This window comes from Haemorhous mexicanus, chromosome Z (genome assembly GCF_027477595.1).
Source record: "Haemorhous mexicanus isolate bHaeMex1 chromosome Z, bHaeMex1.pri, whole genome shotgun sequence".
NCBI lineage: Eukaryota > Metazoa > Chordata > Aves > Passeriformes > Fringillidae > Haemorhous > Haemorhous mexicanus.
In genome coordinates, this window is record NC_082381.1 from 55,139,982 (window position 1) to 55,156,085 (window position 16,104).

The following is a 16,104-nucleotide window of genomic DNA, read 5'->3' on the forward strand; positions in this document are numbered from 1 at the left end:
TTACAAAGTAATGCAAAAGCTTAAAAATCAGTTAAGCAAGATATACATTGCTCAGTCTAAACAGCTGTTATAAATTCACAACCTTTTATTGATACAGTTTTCATTTCACGAAAAATCTTTCATTCTGACCTTATGTACACCAAGCGTAGGCAAAGTATACAATATCTCCCTGTAAAGTGCAGGCTCCAAAGGTCTTCCCAGTTTAAATATCAGAACAGGGATCAGATTTGGGACCTAAAATAGAACAAATACAGAAAATAAATTGGAATTTGCCAAATTTGCCAAGACAACACCTTAGAAAAAACAATGAACTTGTCCCAATATATTAGAAAATCATAACTTTTACATATTTTTTTTCTGCCTGCATATATGAGAAACCTGTCACACAATACAATATAATTTATTGCATTCTTATTATAGGGTACAAAACTTGCAGAGAGCTGCTGCTGAAGTTCCAGTAAATTAAAGGAGACTCACATATCTCCATTCCCTTTTTAATCAGATTTTCTGTATTTTCACACAAGCAGGTGCTACAGTTTTTTTCTTGTGTATCTTATCACTGTGTGATTAAATTTAATCTCAAATTAAATCTACTCATGATGCAAGTTTTTTATGGCTACTAAAACCACACACAGAAACACACCAAAAAAAAAAAAATATATATATATGAGTTGTTTATACAGATACTGATTAAAAAGCAATGGAAAATTCTGTTACAACATTTGTTTCAACATGCATTTTTACATAAGCAGATGATAATATTTTTCACTGTAAAAAGATCGAAGTCCACAGGAGGAATAATAATTAATAATTCAAGTGCTCTGGGATTTTGCATACTTGGCTCTATCCTGATTCCAAGCCAGAGACCAAAAATAATATTGTTTGTTTTACAAGTCATCATTATCTTTGCAGTTCAGCAATGGTGAACTGGTGCTTCCCCAACCTTAAAACTATGTTGTGGAATCTGCATTCATTCTGCTAATGAATTACCTATAATGCATTACTTTTTTACATTTTCAAAATAGGAATTGACATTTATTATTAAATAGAATAAATCCCTTTATAAACCAAAAAATATTCCAGATTTTTGTGGAATTGACTAGTCTTCCTCTTTTTCTACTTCTCAAAGTTATTGTCTACCTTCTATAGAATCAGTCATCACCCTATGACCTGCCTAGAAAGAGGACTGACTTTAAAAACATATTTCAAAGCATAAAAATTAAATGAGGCTGAGAACTTAGGGTGGTATTCATTTGAACAGATTTTCACACCCAAACTGAATGCATCTTCCCATTGGAAACCTCCCTTCCCTGTTTTTCAAACTTTTGGATTAAAGAAAAGTTGAGCAGTTTTACAGCTTCTGTTGTGTCCTGATTTTGGCTAGGCTAGAACTAAATTTCTTCACAGTACCTTGCTGGCGTGTGCACAGCTGTGCACTGATGTTCCCTGCCGGCATTATATTCTTTAAAACAGAAAAGGGCATGCTGGAAGTAAGTTATACCACTTCTCCAGCATGGCAGAAATGATTAATGTAAATTCTGGTCCCAGGTAAAATTCAGCAATAAGATTAAATGTTAATGTCCGCATTAACATTGAAACATGGAAAAGTAAAACCTGCACTCAAAACATGAGATTTAATTTGCTGTCTTACCTTTTCTTCCCACTCCCTAACTGTAATGATTTGTTTAAACTAGTCTCTGCAGTTGTATTTCCCTGCTTTATTCATACTAAACAGACAACAGCACTGCCTGAGAGAAAATTAAGTACGTAAGTATACAGGAAGAAAACTAAAGTTACCTTCCTGATTAAAGAGAACCCAAAATAAGACTTAAGTGCCGAAGGCTCAACATCCTTCAAGCAAGAACCTGTTTTGGTTAAATCAAGCCTTAGGTTACGGGAAGGTTGCACAGAAACCAAATAATACAGGTAGACAAAAAGTCTCCTTTAATATAGGAAACCTGATAGAGGAAAGCAGTTTTATTTCTGGGCACCTGTTGTACCTTGAGCGTCAAGAAAAAAACATATCACCTGATTTACTGTTACCTAAATCTTTGAATGATACAAGGTAAACTGCAGGGTGATGAGTAAGCAGTGGGCATTGGCTATCTTTTGGGTAGAGGTAATCATTAACCCTAACACAGCAACCTGCGTCACCATGTTAAGTTTCAAAATTCTCAGGGAGGGTCACACACGCTCCTCCACTGATTCACTGATACATAAACTTTTCATACAACTGTTAACATGTTAATAGAGAAGAAATGTCTTCTAATAAAATTATCCAAAAGGTTTCATTTGCAGCAGACTAATTGGAAGGCTCTCCACTCAGAGGATAAGAGGATTTTGTCAAATCTTTAAATCATATCCATTCCTGATAAACACTGTGCTGGGCAAACCGGCTATATAAGACAGCAGTAGAGATGACAGATATGTCATTATAAAGATCAAACGATCAATATCCTTACCTAAGTTGCTAACTTCCCATCGCTTTCCATACCACCCCTTCTTCTCGCCAGAGGCAGGTTCTTGGGCAACTGAGTTTCATCTTAAGCTAGTTATCTTGTCAATAGACTACTTCCCTAATTTTCCTCAGTTGTAGCTACACGGGACTACACATCAGCAGTGAGACCAAATGATATTAAAAAAAATTATATTCATAATCCTTAGTTATAATACTATTCAAACCCTTTAAAGTCACTCTTCTTAAGCCCAGCCTTCATCAGCTGTGATGGGAATCTCATTTCAAGTCCTGTGTCTACATTAATTGCCTTGTTATAAAGTTTACTCTACAGTAAACATATATTAAATCAAAGTTCTACAATTGCTTTTACAATACCATCTAGTAAACAGAATCTAAGTTTGATTTACAAAATTCTCAGGAAATATTTATGCATGTGCTACTGTAAAGAAACTTCTTGAAAAGTATTATCCTTTATAGTCTGTTTGTTTTGCTCTCTATATTTCAATAGTAAGATTAGGAAAAACACCAAAATGTTCTGGTACAGCAAAGCTGCTCCTCTGTCCATCTCCCTCATATAATGGACAAAACAATGCAGAGATTAATTTCAATATTAGATTTATGCTACATCTTCATCAAGGGCATAACAGCTCCACAAAGTTGATATGACAATTCACTAGCTCCCAGTAGGCAGGAACCAGATTCAGAATGGGAGGCCTGCTGCATCCTCAACACTGGCACCAGAGGATGCAGAAGTTAGGTCAACACTGCCAATAGGAATCTGAAGAAGGGTTTTGACATAATGTTTTTTGGTTTTAAAACTAATTTGCATCACAAAAATGATGCTGATATTTCTCAACAATTTTCCCTTTTAAAATAAAGCTAAACATAGACAAAATAATATTATTTAATAAACACACCTGAGAAGCATTCTCTGCCATTTGGTGGCATGACTTCTTTTTTCTGAGCTACAGGGCAACTGTTCTTTTTCAAAAAGCACAAGCTAAGGGAGAATAGCAGGTTCCATTTCTGGGCTGAATTTTTTCAGATCAACCATCAACCTAGCTGTCCAGTAGACAAAACAGGGAAATGAGAAGATTTCTGAAAGCATACAGTACTTTGGCATTTCTTGCTTCAATGAACAAGACAAAACTACTGATCAATTCAGGCAAATGAAGGAACAAGCTTTTCAGATAAGTGCATAAATGCAGCTAAGTTTCTCTTTAAAAAACTATAAAATAAATTTCTCTCAAAAATGAGAAGCACGAAGCACTTTTTAGAAAACACAAGCTAGGTTTTCAAAAGCTTCATGTACTCTAGCAGGATCCTAATCAATAAGTTACAATCAATGAAGAGTCTGTCCACAAGCAATGACTATGACATGACTCTTTCCCTACTGCTACTCGCTAAAGATTGCATAATGAATCTAACAAAAGAAGCATTAGGCACCACCTGAACAAGACAAATTTTGTTCAATATATCCTTAAACATGTTTTCTACATTAATAAAAATGTATTTTACATTTTTGGGTTTTAATGTACTCCCAAACCCCAAAGAACACAAAATAGTGCATCTTCAGATGAACTTCCCAGAAGGTGTCATTTACCACTAAAATAGTTCATTTGAGCAGTTGAAAGACCATAAAGAATGCATGTCCTCTACAGACTCATAATCCTCAAATAACTGTAATAGATCTTGTGCTATACCCACCAGTGACCTCAGTCAGATGATTTAATTTCTTCTCCTTGCAGCCCAGCAAGGGCTTCACAGAGCGTAATAACAATTTCTGCACAAGACAATTCATCCAATTAGAAAGACCAATTAAGTCCTTCATGTGTCTCTGCTGCCTGTGCAGAGAATTTTACTTCAGAAAGCCTAACAGCCCATGTATTACTCTTCATTCCTCAGCCTTTAGAAAATTCTTCTGGGCTTTCTTCCATAGTGAAAGTCCAGAACCATTACTCCAAAATGCTTCAGCTAAAACCATTACCTTGCATCATAAAAAGGCTTTTACTCAGTGGAGAAAGAAGAGATACATGTAGAGAAACATTCTGTAGCCTCCCTTCATGGAGAGGGTAAGGGAAAAAAAACCGAAATAAAAATAAAGCATAACCAGAACAATGTCTGCAAGAGCAATTATGGTATAATAATTAAACCTAGTGATCTTTTTTAACTGCTCCATCAGTTTAGATAATAGACTCCTTATAAAAACAACAATTTGGTGTGAAAATGGGAGCTACTGTTACTGAACTCTGTGAAGAGCTGGAATAAACCATGAAAGCAATCTGTTTCTGACTCCGTTTTGTTTTGAAACACAATTCTTCAACTAGATTTTGCATGAGAATCACCTGTGGCTTTTCAATTCAATATCCACAGCTACAACCATTGTGTCCCTTTGTGAACAACAAAGTAATGGAATTTCACTAGCAGCAGAATTCAGTGACTGCCTAGATCACTTAAAAAACCAAACAATCAACAACAAAAAACCCTATCACACAATTTTTTTTATGCTCTCACCGTCACAATACCATCTCAGCATTTTTATATACTCTGCTGGAGTACAGATAATTCACAGTGGCTTCAAAGTAGACACTTCTAAATTTTGCCCTTTATTAATTTAACTTCTGCAACATTAAGTACTGAAGTAGTAGCTAGTAAATTTCTAGCCCATGTTTACTTTGATTTGGACATGATTCAAAAAATTCAGAATATACCTGTTACAAATATCTGGCTTTAAAGTGAGTGTTGAAGTGCCACTAACACCAAAGGAACAGATTCAAGTTAATATAGATGTGACTGTCTAAAAATAAGACTGGGCTTAACAACCAGTTTTTGTTTTCTTCTTTCCATACCTGTCCTCTGACTTCCTTCTTCTTCAGAACAGCCTTCTAACTACTATGCTGCATACCACCTTCCACTGCATCCTTCAGAAAGTACCCTAAGGAAGGAACTGAAGACTAAAAATGCCTAACAAGTTTGTTTTGATGAATTTTTCACTTTCTTAACTTACATTCCAACCACTTACTTCCACCATATTTCATAAAGCACCATTTATTTCTGTGGAACTGAATAAAACACAAAACCAAAGATAGCAATTTCTGAAGTATAACTCTGCCATCAGTATGTTAGTGTTAGTTGCCATCACACTGCTAACTGAGTTTATTAAAGTAATCAGTTATATCCTCCATTCAGGAGCTTCAATGCTTTCTCTCACTGTACTGTTATTGCAAGAGAAAGATGAGACAAGTCTACAGTAATTCTTCTGCCTTAGAGCAATGAACCTTCAAGAAACAATGTGATAATCTTTCAGTGCAGTGCTACACTGTAATAATCTCTGCGGAGCCATTAAGTAGACTCAGAACTAAAATAACTTGTCAGAGACAAGACACATGCCAGGTGATGCCAAGTTCAAATGAACCAGACAGTAAGTTCAAGTTACAAAGCATTAAAATGTTTTGGAGTAAAATACATCATTTAAAAGCTAGAAATGCACTAAATGTTGCTAACTGGAGAATACGTTGTCCTTGGTTGCACTTAACTGAGGACTAGGAACAGAAACATCAGCCCAATGAAGCACACTGTTTTTCCCATTCCAAATTTTCAAATACAGATGTTCTGTTTCAGCAGAACATCTGCTATATTACCAGTTATACTGACTACTTTATGTGATACTACTACAAAGACACCCAATTACATTACATATTTTGCAGAAAAGTATTTTAAAGCCCACAGTAATTTTAAAAACTAAAAGCTCTCCATCTACACTCCTTATCAGCTGACAAAATGTGAGCCAGTAAGAAAGTATCAATAAATCAGAGTGAGTTCTGCATTTTTGTAGGAGTTTCTAATTCACACGGACTTCTGCTGATTGCTAGGGAAACAGAACATAAGAAGTCTGAACTTCACCTTCTTATTGCCTTTGAACACAAGCCATGCTTCCCAGTGACAGGGAGGACTTTTTCATGCAGATCCTTAATTCTAAGGAAGGTTTCTTAATTCTAAGGTAGTCTGACCACAATAGTTAGCTCAACAGGATTTGTCCAATTCTCTTACTTTACTGTATTTGTGAACAAAACTTTGTCTTAAAATAAGAATAAACAGATCAGAAAAACCCACTCACACAATGCTAAACATGAATAGCTTCAGGTTAAATCACTTTCCCTGTATCTATTTAAAGCTTCTATAATTCTGCTGATTAGCTCTTTGATTTGTCTCTAAACCTGTTCATTGAAGTCAATGGAGCTGTTTTAGATCAATCCAATGAAAATCACAACAGTCATTCCCTATAATCAGGCTTCAGGCCATTCTGCTCAGGTCCCACATTACTTCAGTGGCAGTTTTTCAGCAAGTTATTGCTTTTCTTGTATGACTGTTAAACTGCATTTTGAACAACTATATAAAATAGTTAATAAAAAAAGCATTAGTCCTCCAAATCCAAAGCATTTCCTGTAATATGCCACTGATTCATCATCCCACTCAAAGACCCAATGCAACAAAACAGGTTAGAGATAGTCCACAAAAACTGAAATCTGCTCCCAGAGCATCTGGAGCTAATTTTTGCACAGCTAGCTAGGCACAAGAAGAAACCTGCTTCACTTGCAGCAGCTTGGATCAGAAGACAAAGAAGGTTCCCACAACAGGGCAGATGTATGTCTTACCTACCTTTTTCCTAGAGAATAATTAATTTACAAGGACTGGGACCTGGATCCTTGGATACAAACTATTTAGTGGACATGTCAAGCTATTCATAGTTGAGGTGTACTGCTCCTAATAGTTTTGAAAGCTGACTTACAGAAACATTTGAAAGAAAAAACTAAGTTGAAGAAGAGATACCCAGGTGGTTCTACATCACTTCAGCTTTGCTTTTACACAGAAGTGCAATTCATTTTGTTTACTCCTGACCTTTGAGCACAGTTAGGTGCTTTCTACTTAAGTGAGAAACTGAAGTTTTAATAACTACTTTGAAAAAAAAATGTAGGTCAACAAAGCATCTATGTTTCCTTAAGCTTAGTGACAGTGTCTTCCCTCAAAAACCTGTCTCAATTACATGAGGAAATGTATCTGGAAGACTAATTCCTGACTTCTAGCTTAGGATCACATTGTCATAGTCAGATCACAGTTTTCATTATCTCTAAATTTTACATTCTTTCCCTTTTCATTGATTAGCTCTGCACCCTTCCTCTCAACAAGAGGTCTAAATGGCTTGTCGGAGGTAAAAAGTGTTATTTTCTGGCAAAATCATTCTACTTCTGTCTGCTTCCCAAAGGATTTTGTTTTTCCTGGAGATAAGATTTTTATGCCACCAGATTTCCAACATGTAATTAAATAGTACAGTCAAAATTGTAACTTTTTAAAACTTTTGTGCTGTAGAACATGCAAACTCTTTAAAGAAAGCAATTTTTAAAAACCCAAAGAAAATAAAGCCTGTCTCTATGGCATGAATTAAAGCAGAGTCAACACTTCTTTCTTGCCTGTTTTACAAATAAGTTATGGTTGTTTCTGTACAATGCCTTCTGCATTACGTTGCTGTTTCCAGACAACCCCCTTCGTCTTTCCAGATTACAGAGATAAGTTTAAGCATCCTGTAAAATTCTAGCTTGAATTCAGTACTGAAGCAGACAAAGACTATGCTCATATTTCTAAAAAGCAAGAATAAAGGTGTCACAAGGAACTTGGTAGTTTTCCAATAACCAGAGAAGTACATAAAGAACAATTCATAAGGTCACCAGAAGTTGGAAATTATTGGTAGCCCCTTTTCAGCTTCCTCATGTTGTATTTTCATGCTTCTGGGATAAAATCAACAAATAAGCCAGTCACCTTCCTAAGTCTAAACAACCACAAAATCCTCCAAAACAGAGACATAATACATATTTTGCCCTAAGTGACACACAAAAGAGAGCAAGCTGAGAGTATAGGTGTATGCACGTCTGTGCAGGATGAGGAGCAGTCTCCCTCAGCAACTGCAGTGTTGAGATGCCAGCAGCTGGTGAGACAAGGATCCAGAGGGCATGTTCTCAACACACTGTTGCTGCTCCATACTGTACCTACTGGGGATGCAGCCTTGCCACTTGTTGGACCTAGCATCATGAAGCTGTGGCAGACTTGCCCCTCTCAGGCTGCAAAATCCAACCCAAATCCTGAAAAATTCCCAAAACACTAAAAATAAATCTTTACCTGAGAACAATCAGCCTTGGCTATTTCTGTTGTAGCCTGGAGTACACCACAAAGACTGTCTCCATTTTCTTGGATCAATAGATAAGCCAACAAAAGAAAAACATGGGCAGGTACTTGACGGCTAACAGGTAGCAGTGACTTCACTGAAGATAGCCACTTAGTAACTGCAGACTTCTCTTTCATGAGCTCCATGATCTTCCAGGTTGTATACAATGAACAGTAAGAGCTGGTTATGGGGCAAAGGAGTTTGCAGGGCACCTGAGAAGAAGTGAAACAAATTAAAGTCTCAAACAAATAAGATACCATGAAAGAACAATTGTAACACCCAAAACATTTTTTATGGTCCCAATGCAATAAATATAAATAATACACTGTGATACATTTTTTCAAAATATTTTATATTAATTCTTGCACTACAGATTTCAATGGGTTAATAATTCCCTGCTCAGAAGTTCCCATTTTATCTGACATCCATCACTCCTGTTCTTGATGGTAACTGCAGCGCTACTTGCCCACTAAATGGGCATTGGAAGTCTTGAGTATGTTAAAAACTTACATTTCTTACAATGACAGGATAATCCCAGAATTTTAACTCTCACCTATACCATTTTTAAAAACTGTCTTAACTCTTAATAGTACTTAATACCACAGGTTTAAGTTAACCAGACTTAACATTTTTGTTTAAGAAGCGTTTTGCTTCTCAGAACAAAATATTCTTTCAGTTTAGTCACTGAAAATAGGGAAGTAAACTGTCAATCCAATTTGTTAGATTAGAAAGCTGATATTACTTTAATGTCAGCTTATTCCTGGAGGCATAGGGAATTCTCCACAAAGCATTCCTGCTCAGTAACCTAACAGACTGGGTTATATTTCTGAAACAAATACATATACATTCCATATTTAAATACATCTATATGTTAACTATTTCCATGGACTTGTTCGGACATTGCTCCTGATCGTCTGGTGAATTTTCTCTCCTCGAGAGCGCCTCAAATATGTCATCAAGTCATTATGTATTTCTCTCATCATTCTTTGGTCTGACACACAACCCTCGTTCTCAAAGCTATCAACTATACATATCAATCACTTAGACTAATAAATAAGGAAGTATTAGTAGAACATGACTTATTAATCACACTCATAGGGAGTTAAGACAAGGCCACGCTAACTTCTGGCATTTGTACTAAGCACTGCAGGGTAGAAAACTAGGCGTTAACCAGGAATATAGGGATAATATACTATTACGCTGAAGTTAAAAGGATTTTCCAAAACCTTCCCCCACTGCTTCACAGATTTCTTCTGAAGAAATATAACCTTGTCAGTAACAGTTGCAGTCATGGTAGATACCATTTAGCAGTAGGAAAGTTGTAAAATGCAAATGAGGAATTATTTTAAGTCAGATTTTTATATAAGGGTATATATATTTTATAGCTCCTGTAAAATAAAGTTCAAAGTTTTTCATTAAAACATGAAAGCTTAATACAAGACATGACATCTTTCCCACTAATTATTTGCTTCCTTAGAAAAAATCTTTACATTATCAAGAAAGTAGTTAGCAGGCAGTAATCAGGTGAAGAACATTTATATAAAGATGAGGTGAAGAAAGTATTGGAGAAGAGATCTCCAAATGAACATTGAAAGCAGAATTCAGCATACAAAAGGCATGGGTTCACTCAGCTTTAAATAACCAGAGGAAAAAAAGACTTTGAGTGGTAAAAGCTGTTCTAATTAAAACTGCAGAATTTCATTTTAATCACACTGTTTGATTCAATGTAAATTTATTTTGGCTAACAGGAAAGTAGAATGTGGATAAATGGAAGGTAGAATGCCCTTGTATTTTGGATTACTTTTAGAAAATTACATTAAAATTAGCTTATTCCATTACTTACATATTACAACTATTTTAAGTGAAAAAGAGGCAATCTAAAGTGCTATCTCCTCTGGCTGGTAAGATCACTTGGAGCCAAAAATCTCTTCTGGGTACAGCTGTGATACTTCCATTTATTGAAAAAGATATTTAAACTTTATCCAAGGACATACACAGGTCTAATAAGAATTCCAGGATCCGTAAGATGTACTGTTTAGTTGCCTGCCTGTAGAAGATAACAGGTCTTGAAATCAAGAGCAGACTATGAAAAGTTTTCTGCTGTTTGGAGTTCTCTTTGAGAGGGTGTTGTTTGTTTGTGGGGTTTTTTTGTGTTTGTGATAGTGATGTTCTCTTTTTTTTGTTTTTATATTTTTTTAACTGCCTGAGAAAAACTGCTAAAAATTGGTAGAGCCTGAAATATTATATTGATATTTCCCATTCCACATTACATTCCCAAAAGGCTTTGCTACATAATTGTACTCACTCCCTTCTCCCTTTATTGGGAAGCTATGGTTACAATTTTATTTTATTGCTGCGCTCTAGTCAAGTGAGTTAAGTATAAAATTTCAGTCTATCAACACAAATATATATATATAGGGGGTTGTGTGTGTATATACATACACACACACATCTACACATTCTACACACATATATACATATATAAAATCCCTCAATGGCAAAGCATACATGAAGGCCTAGCCCCATCCTAACTTTCAAAATCATGGCATGAAAGGTAGAAATATTCTCCACTATCATCAATGCAAAAGATTAAAAAAAGCCATTAAAGAACATTTAACTTCTGAATGCTGTTAAAAGCAAAAAAAGAAGCACATCCTCAATGGAAAGGTGGCCAAATACCCACTGGGGACTACAAGATCCTTGCTAGGATTTTCAGGGTGGCACACATGAAGGTCAGGATTCAGCTGGAACTGGAATTGGTCAGAGATATCAAAAAGAAGAAATGGCTCATCAGATACATAAGTAGGTAACTAGAAGCCCAGGGAAGACATAGGCCCATTACTAGACGGGACAGGGAAAAAGTTACTTATAATGCTGGTTCTCAATACCTCCTTTTCTCCTGATCAATGTGCTTAACTGAGGCTGGCAGCCTGTCCCAAGTGGGGCCCCCCAAGGATCAGTACTGGGCTTCATGTTGTAACATCTCCATGAATGATCTGGATGATAGGACCAAAAGAACCCCACCACGTTTCTGTGTGACTAAACTGGGTGTTGAGGGGGACTCATCAGCAGGGAGAGCCACCTTTCAGAGATATGAACAGGCTGGAAGACCAGGCCACAAGAACTGTGCAAAGCTCAACCAAGGAAGTGCAGAGTCCTGCACCTGGGAGCACAAAACCAAAGAGCCTGGCCAGGCTAGGACCCAAGAGCTGTGGAACAGCCTTGCCAAGAGGAGCCCGGGGGTCCCAGCGGACAACACACAGACACCAGGTCAGCAGTGATTGCTGCAGCTACTGAGGCAAAGTGGATCCTGAGATGCATCCATGGGGGCACTGCTAACAGAGAGAGATGTGACCATCCTACTTCACCAGTGCTTGTCAGACTGCACGTGCAGTAGTGTGTCCACTTCTGGCCCCCACAGTTCCAAAACAGATGTGGATGGACTGAAGATGGGTCAAAGGAGTGCCATGAGTCAGGTCTTTTCATCCTACAGAAATGAAGGCTCAAGGGGGATGTAATTATTTTCCAGTACTTGAAGGGCAGTTACTAAGAGGACAGAAGCACTCCCTTCACAAAGAGCCACATGGAGAATACAAAGGGCAATGGATACAAGATACCTGGGAGAAGCTGAGGGATAACATTACAAGCAAGACATTTTTGATAGTGAAAACAATCATTCACTGGAACAACCTCTCCAGGGACATGGTATAGTCCCCATCACTGGATGTTTTCAAAATGTGAATGGATAGGATACTAGATAATCTCATCTAGGCTTCCTTTCCTATGAAAAGCTAGACCAGATGATCTTGCAGCCTGGGCTGTTCTGTGACTCTATTAAAATACACCATAACTTAACCATGTTTGCTCTTATACACTTGCTCAAAGCTTCTTCACGGGGACGTAGCATTTGCTTTGTTTTTACTACCTTTTTTCTTGTCTATTTCCAATATGAAGCCAGACTAAGGATAATTCAATCAAGATTTTATTCTCTTAGCACTGAGATCATACAACACAAATTGACTGTTATCATGGGACCATTAAAGAGAGTCTACATTTTTTAATGTTTTAGTTGAGAATCAAAGGTTATCAGCATAATTATTTCAAACAATGATCAGGCAAAATGATTCTCTCCCCATTTGTACTGAGAACCATTAATTACCAAAGATCTGCCAAGCTACTTGCTATGAACTCTGCAAGAATTAGTGAGACACAGGTGAAGAAACTGTTAGGGAATTCTCAGCAAAGACAACTGTTTTCCATTGTAACATGGCTAACAGAAAAAGTTAGTAATCAAAAATTATTTAAGCCTTTAACAGAAAAACTTTCACATGTTTTTCTGAAGCAAAGAGAAAACTAAAATTAGTACAACCAAGTCCTATTACAGGAAGCCAGTGTAACGCAATGCACTGTAATCTTGTACAGTAACACAGTAGTCTTATGACAAGACACTAAAATAGTTTCTAAAACACAACAGAAAAGAAAATGTGTGTGAGTGACACAGAGCATAGAGGACTGACATGTGATGAAGATATTTCACTGAAACAAACCTCCACTGGCATCTGTAGAGGCCAGCACCCAGAAAGTCCCATTAGAAGGAAATGAACTGTAACCACTGTCATCCCAGTGTCTATTCTTTCAGAGCAGACCATGAAGTGTACATTTTTGTGAACTTAAAAAAGGGTTTTTTTTTTTTTTCTATTAGGAATGGGCTTGCCTTTTCAGATTTGAAGAAACAGAAGTTGAAGTATGTGGAGGACTCCAGGTCAAGGAGAAGTGGCAGGACTCAGAACTGCATTATATCTGGCTCCAACTTGTCACATCACATCCTCTCTACACAAAACAGGGCTATAAAGCAGTAAGGGAGCTTTGCTACTCCACTGCCAGACACATCTTGATCAAAGAGATTTGCTGTCACCTGTTCTTGGAACAGCGTGGATAAACAAATAGATGGCAGAGAAGTCAGACATAACTAAATAACTAAAACCCAAAAAACCCAACAGAACATATAAAAAGATTCAGGCTAATGAGACAAAATTTGCCAATTGACACTTAGGCGCTCTGTAACTCTCTTCAGCCGAGGTAGAAAGAATGGTATGGAACACTCACAAACAGCAGTACGGAAAAAGAGATGCAGAGAATAAACAAGTCAGAAAGAAACAGAGTAAATATGGTTGGTTTCTGCTAAGTCCTGGTACTTGCTTAATAATACAGGTGAATTCTTCAATCTATAGGGTCTCTTAAAGTAAAAAAATCTCATTTGCTAAGAAAAACCAATATCCAGCAAAGAAACAAACTTTCACTTCACCGCTGCTCTAATTTTATGGACTTTACATATTTTCAAGCATTCTCATAGAATGTATCACACAAAGAAGTTCACACATGCAGAGTCTTTCCCAAGCAGCTAGGCTTCATGCAGAAAAAATTTTAAATGCCTCTCATACCTGCCCCCAAAAAAGGAAAGAAACTTTATCAATTTACCGATTCCTGTTTATCCTTCACACCTTTCTCCTTTAATATTCCCAAAAGATTTACAGCCAGCTGCTGCCTGGTAGTTCCAGAAACATCCCCTGATAGGCAGTCTCCAACTGTTGCAGAAGATAAGATCTGTAGCACAGGCATCACCAAAGTAAGGGCTGTGGTTGAGATGTCCTGGGTTTCTGAACATGAAAGGAGCTTGTAGGCTATTTAAGAGAAGATGAGGAAAAACAGAGGTCAAGGAGGAAAAAAATGAATGAATATTGGTACCTCTAGGCATGGCACAGGAATTTCTAGGAAACACTCCATTTGAGCAAAGGTCCCCAGATCTACTGTATGTGTATATAAAAGTAAAAGATTTTTTCTGCTGTTTTTCATTTAGAGAGACACACATTTCTGTTGTTTATAGCAAAGTACCTGATGGCAGCAAAAAATACAAAAATTAAATGTAGCACAGACCTTTGTTTTTACTGGAACAACTACAGTAATCAAAACTGCTAAGTCAAAAGCACAGCTTTTGCGATGATTGCGATGATTGTCATGCCTGCTCTCAATACCTGTAAAAAGAAACCACTCAGTATTCAGAATATGAATATCCTGTTGGCTCAAAAATGAAACCAATAAGCTCCAAGACAGCAGGGAGCTTAAAATACAGTAACATCAATGAAATAAGTCAGTGTAGTAGGAAAAATTATTTTTACTGCCATTACTTTTAAAATTCAGGAAAAATTCTGCTTATAAAGAAAGCCCATTTCATCACCCAATCCAACTCCAGGGGAATGATTGCTTCTTCATATTTATGAAATAAGCACAAGACACAGTTTTAAGAGTATGGATTCCTCTTTCACAAGAAGAGCTTTACCTAGACTCAAGACAGACTTTTGCTGACTTTCCGGAGTTTGCAGCAGTAGAAGTGCTAGCCCAACTATATACTGGTCCACGGGAAATACCTACAAGGAAAAAAGAAAAAAGTTTCAAGTCTCTTCTGTTTCTCAGTGACAGTAAACAGAACAAACAGGAAACTACCAAAACTTTGTAAGATTATCTTCATGAATCATAGTAAGTGCACGTGCAGTGACAGAGCAATAAAGAACATAACTGTGTGGAAATAGCATTTTAACTAAGTAATTAGAACATTTAGTTACTTTGTCAAATTGTTGTAAGTCGCTTTAAACAAATTTTCATACTAAAAGATTAACATATACAGAATTGATATATACAGAACCAGTTAAGTTTTTGCCTTCTGAAAAAAAGGGAAAAAAATTAGAAACTTTTGAAATCAACACTGGTCACCTTCAGGTGAATGCCATGTTTAGTGTCTCTACTGCCTTAAACATGACAATCTTTATATTTAATAAAGCTATTTTACATTTTTACCATATACTCTTACCTCTTTTAGGAGCTCCAAGTTGTCCTCTATTAGGGAGATCAAAGATGAGCATTCTCCTGTCACATTTAAACACACTTCACAGAAGCATAACAGCTGAAGACTAAGCTGGGATAACTGAACTTCCCAAAACAAAGGATAGCGTAGTAGGCTGAGGAACAGCTCTTGAAGGAAAAACAAGGCTTCTGTAACTTGCAGTAAGTCTTTAAGCTGCAGAGAAGTGGTTAAAACAAAACAAAGACAAATGATGATTTAGGTGCCCATCCCTATCAATGCATTACTAAGAATTAGTTCTATTAGTTCTGCTGTGTTTCTATTGCATATAGTACCAAATCTTTGAAGAAACATCTGTATAAACTAATGCCAGGAATCCCTTATTCAACTTCCCTGAAAAAAACAACTTATGAACTGCTATTTGATATTTTGAAGTAAAATGAGAAACATGTGAAAGAATTAAAATATTTCTTGGTAGCTGATGAGAAAAAGCTCTTTTTATTCAAAAGCACAGCCATTAACTCAGTTCTTGGGGCTTCCATAACAGCAAAAAAAGTGAATGGGGATTTCATT

At 36.7% G+C, this 16,104-nt stretch overlaps 1 protein-coding gene across 5 annotated transcripts in view; it reads right to left on the reverse strand.

Moving 5' to 3' along the window:
• FOCAD (focadhesin) overlaps positions 1–16,104 on the reverse strand; it is a 92,452-nt gene that overhangs the window by 52,178 nt on the left and 24,170 nt on the right. For all 5 annotated transcript variants that reach the window (XM_059836849.1, XM_059836848.1, XM_059836845.1 and 2 more), the window contains 5 exons: positions 15,541–15,747; positions 15,013–15,100; positions 14,154–14,356; positions 8,630–8,887; positions 130–234 (listed from right to left, as the gene is read on the reverse strand). In XM_059836849.1, the coding sequence (XP_059692832.1) occupies positions 130–234; positions 8,630–8,887; positions 14,154–14,356; positions 15,013–15,100; positions 15,541–15,747 (861 nt within the window). The remainder of the gene's footprint in view (positions 1–129; positions 235–8,629; positions 8,888–14,153; positions 14,357–15,012; positions 15,101–15,540; positions 15,748–16,104) is intronic.